Genomic DNA, 12,522 nt, shown 5'->3' on the forward strand with positions numbered 1-12,522 from the left:
CTCTTTAGTGAGGTAGAACTCTCCTTATTTATTATACAACCTTAGTTCTGTACTTTTGGGCAGAATCAACAGTGGATGGAAGTTGCAAATTTAGGTTGGATGTACGGGAAAGCTTCTTAACAATTAGTGCTATTCAGAAATGGTCTACCATGGGCAGTGAATCTCATTTGAGAATTTTGAAGCAAAGATTGGATGGCCACTTGTTGGGTGTGTTATTGTGGGGATTCTGTGAAGGCTGAGCACCTAATTAATTTAGTTGATCATAGCACAGTGCTGGATATTTTATCTCTACATGTAGATCAGAGCGGCATAGATTCCCTCCACCACTGTCTCTCCATGGGAGCTAGGAAATTGAATCCCTTTGTTCTTTTTGTTTCTAGTTCTCCTCATGGATAAGTACAGGAAATGTGGTTTCCCTAAACTGTGGGTAGCCAGTGCTTTTAAAGGTGCCACAGGGGTGAATCAGTCTTTGACCATTATTGGCCATCACCTCAAAAATAACATCCAGTGGTTGAAAGTGGCAGACAATGGACCTGCTGAGATGCTGCAAGGAATCGTTCTAACTGGTTGGCAAAGGTAAAGGAACTATGAAAGCAACTCTAGCTGAATTGTCTGATATGCAAACATCACATAACTGAACATGCTCTCTAGTTATAGAGGGAATAAAGGTGTCTCAAGCAACTAGATCGTGATTGCTATAGGAATAAAAACTGCCTTCTTTAACGTTGGCAACTGTCCAGATTCTATCTAACTCATTTCCCTGAGAGAAGCTATCTTATGGAGGCTGAAAGGCTAGGACCTATAAAGAATGTGGGATTTCTGGGTTCCTTTCACTTAACATTTGTTGCTAAATGGACTAGGGTCTTCTACCTCAGTTTTTATATCTTCTTTTTTTTTTATCACAACCTATGATTTCATCAGTGCAGGCAACTTTTGGTATGAAAACTCGCTTTACCAATACAGACTGACAATTCATCAGTAATTTATAGTCTCAGAGATCTGCCATCACTCAGCCAGGATGTGCCAGAGGCAGAGTTTAAACCAAAGTGTTCCTTACTCCAGAGTTATCTATCTATGCCTTGCTTTTAGCTGGGTAATAGAACCAAGGTTTGGGAAGACATCTTTTTCAGGAGGGATCTTCCTATTTACTCAAGTAGATAAAATAGCATTACTTCTTTTCAGTGAACTACATGCTATTATTGAACCTGAATCATGTACTCTACGACTAGTCAAGGCAAGAAAATCACATCTTAAAATCTAACCACCACCCCCAACCTCTACTTGATTACTTTTGTGACTTTCCTATCCTACCTTCCTACTTTAGAAGTGAACTGCATCCCCATCCTCTTCTGGAGGCATATGAATTTTAAGAGACTTTCAATCAGATCAAGACTTTTAGAAGTTTAAATGCCCACAGGCCATGCTGAAGTAGCATTTTGGCAAGTTTGAAACATCTGAGGTTTCTTGAAAAACTATATCAGAACAAAAGAAAAGCCCCATTTTCCTAGGGTTTTTTTGTTTTGGTTTTGGGGTGGGTTTTTTTTTTTTATTTCATTCTTTCAAACACAATATCATCCAAATACTATTTTCAACAGAAACCTGATGATTAAACTAGATGGCACTGTTCACTTTGATTGTGAATGAAAAGTAACCTTTCTCATAAATTACTTTAATTCATTCCTTTCTTTTTAAAAGATGTTCTCATATTCCCAGTCAAGCAAAGATTAAGTTGGAGAAATAAAAAGACATTCTGGTCCCTAAAAACAAATCAATCTTAAGAATATATGAGTAATGATCTATGCAAAACAAGGTTTGAAGAGGGGTGGGACAACATGGAGACCTTACTTCTTTTCTGGAGAGCCTAAAACTGTCTTGTTTTACCTGCCATTTCAAATGCTACAGTTGCAGCAGGGTGTAATGGGAGGAAAGAAAGGCCAAGCCCTGCCTCAAGCACAAATTGTCCTTGTGACCCTGGGCAAGAATAACCTTTCAGTGCTCTAGGCATCCCTAAATTTCAGAAAAAGTGCTACTTGCATGCGTGGAAGGTGGAAGGAGCTTCTTAACTAGGAGTTATCTTTTTATCTAAGAAATCACAATATCAATCTCTATCCCTATCTCTTCGAATGCTAATGAAAGGTAACTTTAACCATTCCCAAACAAAGCAGCCAAATTGATGCAGTTGGAAATTTATTAATTACTATAAATCTTTAACCCTATTAATCCATTACCAGTTCCCTAACAGTAATATGGAACTATATGAAACAGAAAAGTGGTTTGGGTCACATGTTCAATTCTAAATAAAAGCTTTTGGTGGCAGATTTCTTTAAACTGTGAAGTCATATAGTAATTTAATTTGCATAGCTTTGTTAAAGGAATAACATCCTTACCAAATCTACATCCTTAGGAAAAATCCAAGAGGCAAACAGAAAACTGTTACTGAAGGCTCAGCACAAATGAGGTTCCAGATTAATAACATGGAAAAATTTTCATTTTTATCATATGAGAACAACAAAATAAACTATAGTGCAATAAAGAGCTATATGGAAAGGCAAAAGACCTGGATTGTAGTTCCGGTGACCTCAGGCACATGACTTCTCTGGACCTCAGTTTCTTTATCTCTAGATAAAGTTGAACTAGATAATCTATAAAATCATTTCCACTTAGAGCTGTAACTAGCAATTCTGAAATTTAAGAAAAGAATTCAAACCTTGATATCTAAGGCTTTAAAAGATTTTAGCCACTATGGGCAAAGATCCCAAGGCATGCTGAGATCACTATTTGGGAGACCACAGCCAGGGAAGAAAACTAGACAGGACTGAAGCAGGGGGAAAGGTACCTGACACCCTTTAAAGTCAGGAAGCAAGCATGTAACTTTGTATTTTCAGCCCTGTTAAATAGGGTGCTAAGTTCAGTTGTTCTCCTCCTGAAGTGCTGTCTCCATCATCTGAATTGCCATACTGTGGAGTAAAATGCCAGTCACCCTACCCTAGTTACAGCTCTGCTTCCAACTCTATGTCCTGATGACCCTATGAAGCATCCTTTTACTCTGTACAGTCCAAAAGAAAGTAGCATCTAACAGATGAGAAAACCTGGCATGCAACTGGTTACTTAATAATCAAAAAAGACTTGCTGAGTAGAGCATACAGAGGAACAAGACAGTCCCTTTCCCAAAGACACTTATCCGAGAGTAAGGAAGGACATGTGGCAGCTTATTGGAGCAGTACATAGAACCCTAGACTTGGAGTCAGAAAAAATTGAGTTCAAATTAGACTTCAGACACTTGCTAGCCATGTGGGCCTGGGCTAGCCATTTAACCTCTGGCTGCCTCAGTTTCCTCATCTGTAAAGTGGGGATAAGGATAGCACATATATCTCAGGGTTGTTGTGAGGATTAAATGAGATAACATATATAAAGCACTTTGCAAACTTTTAATGCCCTGCATGAATGTTAAATATTACAATTATTGTACATAAAGACAAATAGTACCTCAAAGCAGTTTAACACCAAGTGGTTCAGACAATAGCTACTATAGGAGTTCAGTAAAAGGAGATTACTCTCAGGGAAGACTCCTTGAAAGGATAGTCTTGAGGTACATAGGTAGGACAGAAGTCAGTGGAAATGATGTGGGAGAACAGTATGAATATAGATATAATCAAGGGTCAAGGCTGAGATAAGTGGCCAGAGTAACCATTTTCATGTAATGGAAATTGTGGTTGGAAAGGTGGGTTGAGGCCAGATTGAATGCCACACTGAAGTGTTTGCACCTTATTTCTGTAGGCAATGGAGAGCAACTGAAGGCTTTATAACATAACAAAGAGTAGCAATTTAGGAACATTAATCTTGCAATAGTGTTCAGGATAGATCATAAGGGATAGAGAATAGAGACAGAGAGACTGATTCAGAGACAACAGCAGTAGCCCAATAGCCATTAAGGACCTGAACTACAGTAATTGCATATGGGAATGGAAAAAACTGGTGTCCATGTGAAAGATGAAGGAGTCAAAGATGGTTGTGAGTCAGTTAGTAAGCATTTGTTAAGCACCAACATGCCAGGCACTGTGCTAAACATTCAGGATGCAAAGAAAGGCAAAAATACAGTCCCTGCTCTTGAGAAGCTAACACTCATAGGGAAGACAAGATGCAAATAACTGTGCAAGCAACTACATACAAAGAAGCTATGTACAAGAAAAATGGGAAATAATCAACAGTGAAAGCACTAACATTAAGGATTGGGAAAGGCTACCTGTAGAAGGTGGGTTTTTAATTGGGAATAAAAGGAAATCAGGAGATGAGGAAGGACAGCATTCCAGGCATGGAATGCCAAGAGAGGGAGCGTCTTATTGGAGGAACAGCAAGTCTAAGACTACATTGTGGGAATTGGTGGGACAGGAGGGGAGAAAGGAAGGAAAAGAATAATCATTTCTATAGTGCCTATGTGCCACACACTGTGCTAGGCACTTTTTCAGTATCTCATTTGATCCTCACCACAGCCCTGGGAGGTAGGTGCTTTTGTTATCCCCATTTTTATAACTGAGAGGTTAAATGATTTGTGTTTGAGGTCATATTTGAACTCAAGTCTACCTGATTCCAGGTCCAGTGCTCTATCCACATGACTGCATCTGACATGTAAGTTGTAAGAAGAATGGGGGGCAGGTAGTGGGAAGGGTTTGGGTTATTAAGGATGTTTGGACACCAAACAGGATTTTACATTTAATCCTGGAAGCGATAGGGAGCCACTGGAATTTATTCAGTAGGGGAATGGCATAGTTGGACCTGCACTTAAAGAAAAAGATAAATGGAGAATAGACTGGAGTAAGGAGAGACTTGTGGCAGGCAAACCAACCATCACACTACTGCAATAGTCCAGGCTTGAGAAGATGAGGGCTTGCACCACAGGGATGGCATTATCAGAGGAAGAAAGGGAAGGGAATGTGGCAGGCATTGTGCTAATGTTGTAACAAATATTATTTCATTTGATCATCCACAGCACCGTTGAGATAGGTGCTATTATTACCCCCACTTTATAGTTAAGAAAATTGAGGCAGACTGAGGTTGAGTGGCTTGCCCAAGGTCACACAGTTAATACGTGTCGGAGGCAGGATTTGACCTTAGGTATTCCTAACCTCTGGCCTGGCACTCTTCTACTATTTCAACAGTTACCCTTTAAAGAAGGGCTCCCTTATGCAACAGATGTTGCAGAGGTGAAAAAGTCTTGGCAACAGATTGGGTGAGAGATAAAGGAGTTGAGTGTGAGACCCAGGTTGCCACCCTGAGGGACTGGGAAGATGTTGGTGGCCTCAGTAGTAATTGGGAAGATTGGAAGTGGGGAAGGTTTGGGGGAAAATATAATAAGTTCAGTTTTGGACATGTTGACCCTAAGATATCTACAGAATACCCAGTTTGAAATGTCTAACAGGTAATTAGCAACACAAGAGTAGAGGTCTGCAGAGATGTTAAGGCTGGATGAATAGATATGGGAATCATCAGCATAGAGATGGTAATTTGTTTCCACAATCCGGCTAGCAGCTTCTGTGGGGGTGTAAGATCCACCTACAGCCAGCACCCAGAAAGCTGCCAACAGCATAGGTTCTTTTGATCTGCTTAACTAAGGAAAGTAAGGTGAAGGGGTTAACAAGCTTACTTTTAATTCAGCATACAAACAGCATTCACTTAGTTCAGGGGAAAAAGCCAGCACCCTGAACTTCAGAACAAAATACAAATTACAAATATCAACAGACAGACCCAATACAATTCATAGTTACCAACATCTAGGTTCAGCCCGGGAGCTCGGAACAAGGGCTGGCCCAGAGTCTCGCACCACCACTACTGTGGGTAAGAGAGCTCCAAAGAACAAACAGCCAACCCCTAGTTTTTATATCTTATTCAGCGTCAGGGGTGAGTCACACATGCGACTCACCCACGTGACCTAGAATCATCACAGAGAGGTGGACTTAAACCCACGTGGTCTAAAAACTTCTGCTGTCCCAGACACGTAAACTAGGCCCTCCCTGGAGTTAGCCCCACCTTGGGCCCCACCTTAGTTGCCAGTCGACACCCACATAGGTTTTATACCTAATAGGGGTTTGGGCCTACACACACACACATACACACACACACACGCACGCACGCACGCACGCACAGAAATATATATATTTATCCTAAAGGAGATGGGATAGAATGTGATCACTTATGCAGATAGGGGGATTTGCCTTGGCAAGGAGGATGGCCACCTCTTCATATGAGATAGGGGTGAAGGAAGCAATAGTGACAGAAGGCAGCAGAGTGATATGAGGTGAGGGAGCTCTCAGCTAATGGCCAAATCTTTTCAATAAAATATGAAGCGCAGCTCAGGGGCAGAGGCAGAGGAGCTATGGGAGGAATTAAAAGGTTGAGAGGAGGTAATGTGGTGAGTGGGACAGTGAGTTGATTAGGGATGTGTAGGATTGCCTAGCAGCAGTGAGGGCCCTGTTAAGGCTATGTAACATAAATTTGTAGTGGACCCAGTCAGAACAGTTTCATGACTTTCTTGATCTTTGTTCAGCAGGACATGTGTGCAAGCAGAGTCAGCAGAGGGTAGGAGTGGTATATGACTGAGGCAAGGGACTCAAGAGAAAAGGATTATAGAGTTGAACTGGTTCATCATGTGACCAAGATGGGGAAGGCAAAAAGAATAGCTAATGCAAGGGAGATGGCCTGTGAGAGAACCGAGGGATTTAAGGTTTAGAAGTCAAAGTGTGGACAAATAGTAGGGTTTAATATGGGAAGGCAGAGGGAGAGGTAGAAAGCTAGTAGAGTGATCAGATAAGGAAGTTTCAAAGCTCATTGACGCAGAGGTGGTACATTTGTGGGTGATGGCAGGATCCAAGGGTACTACCATCTTTGTGTTTCAGTGAGGTGAGGTGGAGGAGTTGGTCATGGGAAATGCTAGGAAGTTAGGGTATCAAAGGGAGTATCAGTGTATATGTTGAAATTCCCGAGTATGGGGGCAGGAGCTGGGGAGGAGAAAGATCGTGAGGAAGTGGGGTGTCTTGGAGGTCTGTAGACAACTACCAAGATTTTGATTGGATGGTAGATGTAGATTATGTGAACCTCAAAGGAGGAGAGTTTACCTAGTGATGGTGGGCAAGGAGTATTCCAATTCCACCACTTCAACCAGACCCCAGTCAAGGGTAAAGAGTGAAAGTGCAGCCAGGGCTAGAAAGGATGGCCAGGGAGTCTGTGTCATCAAGTGGAAGCCACATCTAGTGAGTGCAACATCTCAGGACTTGGGTAACTTGAAAAATCATGATATCACATGTAGAAATAGAGAAATCTGGAATGGGAACTGATTTTAGTGAGAAGACACACTAAGTTTCAGGTGATATTTTACTGTGCTGGAGTTAAGACGGTGCTCATCACTCTTCCTTGTGCAAACAATTAGCAGATCATTGGATATATTGGGCTGGAATTCAGAATAGAGATCAGGGCTGGAGATGTAGATCCTTATAGAGCTGCTAGCCAAAGCAGCGGGAGGGGATAAGATCTCTGAAGGGCAAAGGAGTAGATGAACTTTGGGCTTGCACATATGAGCTTCGAGAAAGATTTTTGTTGTTCAGTCGTGTCCAACTCTGCGACCCCATTCGAGGTTTTCTTGGCAAAGATACTGGTTTGCCATTCCCTTCTCCAGCTCATTTTACAGATAAGGAAACTGAGGCAGTTGAGTGACTTACCCAGGGTCACACAGCTAGTGTCGATAAAAGCAGGATTTGAACTCAGGTCTTCCTGACTCCAGGCCCAGCACTCTATCCGCTGTGCCACCTAGCTGCTCTGTGCAAGAAGGGAAGGGAAACTAAAAAAAGAAAAAGAAAACAGAAGTAAAAGAATGAGGAGAGTGAATTGTCTCAGAAATCAGTTTCAAAAGGGAAAGAATAATGAGAAGTGTCATACTGTAAACAGGTTAAGGAGAAGGCCTGAAAATCCAAGAGCAGTTTGAGTAGAGAGAAGCCAAGGAAGCCAGATTTCAGGGGACTAAGGATGACTGAAAATGGATCAGTGAGCAAAGATCAGTCCTTCCAGAACTTTGGTTGGGAAAGGAGGTTACAGGGTGGTAGCATCTTGAAGTCACTTTTTTTTTCCAAGAACATACTTAAAGGAAGGGAGTAGTAGATAATATTTTAAGACAAAGCAAGGTGGTAGGAGTTATGCGTTTGTCTCAGTAAAATAAGAAATAAATTTATCTACTGAGAGGGAGACCTGATGAGGAAAGGATTAAAATAGCTGCATTATTGGGGAATGAGGAAGTTAGAAATAAAGATTGCCAAGTTAAAAAAAAACCCAAAGCATACTTCTGTAATTTGCTCCAATAATCTGAAGCCACAGAACAGGATCAGAAAAGATGGGGGTAGGGAAGGAGAGGGAGTGACCCCAAACTAGGGACTACGATAGGCAGGGCAAAAAAAATCAGGACAAGAAAGTCTAAGATGTTAATAAATAAGGTGGCTAGCCTTATTAAAATGTCTGACCACAGACTCCAGGCTGGGTACGTAGTTAAGTATAGAGTGAAGCTAATGTTCTGAGCAAAAGGGGGAAAAGTAAGATACATCACATGGTTTCCTCCAGTATCAAAGATAAATGTTTCTTCCTTTTGTGGATTCCAGGTATGATCACTTCTCTGTTCTCTGTGAGCTGCTTCCTGTGGGAATCCCATCCCTAGCAGTATGTCTGCAGGCACTCAAACATGGTACAGTGTATTACTTTCCTCTTTTTTCTGAAGTACAAGCCCCAGCATTTTCCTGAAATCCATTTTTCTTTTTGGTGTTTTTTTTTCTCCCAGTGCAGTCACTCTGCCATGTTGGGGGGGACTTCCCACACACACCTTGACCTTCCCTTTTCACTCAAGAAATACATAGCCAATCCACTACCCTGAATTCTTCATGAGGGGAGTTACTCTAAACTGGAAAGTCTGCCTGACTTTGGGGGTGAGATTGTGGGACAGTTTCGTAAGTGCTAAGCAACTGGGCTGCCTTTCAAAGGGAGGGGAAAAAATTTCACCAAGACTTAAATTGATTGAATTTCATCATCATGCTCAATGCATGTCACTAGATTGGGTCTTGTCAATATGCCTATGAACTTAAGGCCAGACTTTTGGAGGCCTATAGTCTAAGAAACTAAAACAAATTCCACTTGTAGGAAATAGTCCTTGAGAAAGGGGCATGAAATATCAAGATAGTTTTCTTAAAAGGGATCAAACACAGGCTCCTGATTGGAGAGTTGCCCCCACTAAATTCTCCAAAGCTTGCTTTCATGTCCCCAGTCCAGAGCAAAGGGTTCACAGCTTTCCCAAGCAAGCCAATAAACAGGAATAAGTTCTCCTAAAATAGGAGCTTTCTCTGCATACTCCTGTATAAGAGCTTCTCCTTCACTTTTCTCTTTCTCTTCCCTTTTACTAAAGAAAATACTTCTCTTTCAGGAGGTTATACTGACAATGTTAAAAAAATAGTGGAGAAGTACCTAGGGATGTCAAATTTGGAAATCAACAGTTTTATGAGGTAAAACCACTAATTCCTACTAATCTCATTATTACTGTATTATCTCATAGCCCTAAACTCTTGATAGTTCTAAAATTGATGAAGACTTTCTCTCTGACTAGTGAAAGCTCTGGGACTTTCCCTGGCAGTGATGTCTTCACCCTGATCACTCAGATCAGCTTTCACCTAAGGCGCTCTGTGGATGAACTGCTAGAAAGGAACAGGTTCGTTACTAACAAGCAAGAATTATGTGTAGAACAATTCCAAAGAAGTGAATTCTGCTTTCTTCCTTCCTTCACTGTAGCCAGTCTATTTGGGAAACAAAACATAGATACACAAGTCAGCATCTGCTAGATTGATCAATCTTGTCAGAGGCCTTTTAAAGCCAATGACCTGGGATTAGCCATTGGATAATACACACATGATTCTTGCGTATAACCCCAGTGCATTTATTTACAGGTATGTAACAGGTTGGTTCAGCCCTTACCACCGCAAGAGGAAGATGATTCACCCGGTGATGATCCAGCACATCCAGCCAGATGTCATAAGGTAGTGGTGCCAGCTCCTTGCCAGATTCAGTGCAGCTGGTCTATCAATTTTCCTGAAATAACTAAACTTTGAATCCCATGCTAAAATTAGCTTTGAGCCAAAAAAAAAATTTGAGCCAAAATTTAAGCTCAGAAACCAAATAATACTCTTTAGATGAATTCATTCATTTTTACTTCACATATACTAGACACTAACAGCTCCAGGTCCTTCTCACTTTATTTCATGAATAGTATTTCATTTTTTTAATGAGGACTCACATATCAGCTTCATAGTCAACCTTTTCCATTTCCTTTCAGTCTCCTAACCAGATGGAATGCTGTCATCCAAGAGCTGCAGGCAGCACTTGAAAGAATTTTCTACCCAGATGCAGTAGAGGAGTGGCTGGAAGAAAACACCCATCCCACCATTCAGAAGCTCCAGCAACTGCTGCAAGATCTGGATGCAGCAATAGCAGCTCAGTCTTAACACTTCTGCCATGGAAGTGTATAGAAGGCTTACCCGCTGCTAACCCATCTTACAGATGGCCAGGACCACTCATTTACTACATGAAAGCAGTGCTTAGGGGAGGGGGGCAGGGTTGGGAGGGTTCCTGTGGGTATGATTGAAAAATCTGATGCTAGGACAGAATCTGAAAAGAGACAATGAGGTATGAAGACATGATACTGGATCTTGAGTTAAAAGCTATTAATTACCATGGGAAGATGAAGTAGAATTTATTACGCCACAAGTGAATCCCCAAAATTAGAAGTGGCAATCATAATATTCCACAAGGCAGCAGTAAAAAGATAGAAGTAGATAAGCAAAAAAGATAACCAAGGAAACTACATTAGGCTTGAAGGCACTATAAATGTTAATACTGAAATATATGCACACAAATAGGATAGCATTCAAATACTTGAAGGAAAAAATAATTGAACTATAGAGTAAAAACAGACAACAAACTATAATAGTTGGGGACTTCATTGTGTCCCTTTCCACCCTAGGTAAATCTAACAAAAAGATAAACAAGAAAGACCCTGAAAAGAAATTGAAAAATTAAATATGATAGAGGTCTGGTGATTAATGGATGAGAAGAGAAAGTATTTCTCCACTACATGGCACCTTTACAAAACATGCAGAAAGTTTAAATACTTCCTTTACTGACAATAGCACAATAAAAACTATAATCAAGAGATGGAATTTGAAGTAAAAGAAAATGTATAGGTTATAGTTATTACTGATCACAATTTACCACTTAAAAATAAAAATTGTCATTCCATTTACTGCTCTTAATGTAACAGAATGAGCACTCTTATTGCTAGAAATTATTCTTAAGACTTGTTTTCACTTCTGCCTTGATGTTTAGGACCATTTACAGTGAAGCAGCTTGTTAAAACCACAGCTGGATTAAGGACAGGAACAAAAGCAGTCCATCACTCTGAAATGACTAGTCCCATGAACCAAAGTATCCCCTTCTCATCCAGCCTGTACTTGGTCCTATACTAAACTCTGGTACTCATATTTATACTGAAGCTCCACAGAAGGTAAACCTTTGGTGGTAGTTTTACAATCAAGTTACTGCTCTGTAGAAACCACTGTTTCCATACTACGGTTCTCCACTGATGGAATACAAAGAATTTAAGACCTTGTCCTCCAGGAGTTTAGACTTTATCCTATATACAACAAGTCCAAAATTTACATTTAAGATTTTTGACTTGAGTGACACTCTCAGACCCTAGGCAAAATTGTAAATTGTATCAGATTTATTTTGGACACCCCTTACCACTCCAATTTCCTCCTACAATCTTTTGGAGTATATTCTATCCTCTTACCTACTAAAATGTAGGAGTACTACTAGAGAAGAATGACCAGGATAGTGAGATGACTGAGCCTCAAGAAGACAGCTGGGGAATGATAACAGAACTAGAAACAATAGATGCATAAAAATTGCAGAGGCAAATTTTAGCTGGATTTAAAAGAAAGACCTCCCAGCAGCTAGAACTTTCCAAAAGCAGAATGGGCTCCCTCCATTGAACCAGTTGTCAGGGTTGTTAGAGAGGAAATTCCTGTTCTGCTATTGGTTGGACTAGATTAGTGCCAAACTAAAATAGACATAGTTCCCAGTAGGCTCATATTGACTTCAAAAATCACAAATTAACTGTGATACTGTTCATTTTGTTAAACATTACCAATTACAGTTTAATCTGGTTCAGCTGCATTCAAGCTTTGCTTTGCTGGATCTTGTGACCAGCAGGCAGCATGTTAAATACTTTTGGACTAGATGAGCTCAAAAAGTCTGTCTTGGTGCTTGGTGGGGTGGGGGACGAATTCAAAAGGATTTCTGTCTTCTCATTATGTCCATGTTGGGATGACCACTGTTGGATTATCTCCTCATACAAAAGTGTTTTGTTTGGGTTGGGTTTTTTTGGGGGGGGAAGGTGGGAAGAAGAGATGACTTGCCAACACCTCCATGCTATCATTCTTGAAA

At 40.7% G+C, this 12,522-nt stretch overlaps 1 protein-coding gene across 4 annotated transcripts in view; it reads left to right on the forward strand.

Moving 5' to 3' along the window:
- The window catches only part of HEXD (hexosaminidase D), a 49,883-nt gene extending 37,567 nt beyond the window's left edge, over positions 1 to 12,316 (forward strand). For all 4 annotated transcript variants that reach the window (XM_036766222.1, XM_036766223.1, XM_036766224.1 and 1 more), the window contains exons 8-13: positions 381 to 576; positions 8,637 to 8,719; positions 9,449 to 9,527; positions 9,629 to 9,730; positions 9,966 to 10,055; positions 10,352 to 12,316. In XM_036766222.1, coding sequence (XP_036622117.1) covers positions 381 to 576; positions 8,637 to 8,719; positions 9,449 to 9,527; positions 9,629 to 9,730; positions 9,966 to 10,055; positions 10,352 to 10,520 — 719 coding nt within the window. In that variant the 3' untranslated portion in view covers positions 10,521 to 12,316. The remainder of the gene's footprint in view (positions 1 to 380; positions 577 to 8,636; positions 8,720 to 9,448; positions 9,528 to 9,628; positions 9,731 to 9,965; positions 10,056 to 10,351) is intronic.
- The last annotated feature ends 206 nt before the right edge of the window (positions 12,317 to 12,522 follow it).

This window comes from Trichosurus vulpecula, chromosome 7 (assembly GCF_011100635.1).
Source record: "Trichosurus vulpecula isolate mTriVul1 chromosome 7, mTriVul1.pri, whole genome shotgun sequence".
NCBI classification, from domain to species: domain Eukaryota; kingdom Metazoa; phylum Chordata; class Mammalia; order Diprotodontia; family Phalangeridae; genus Trichosurus; species Trichosurus vulpecula.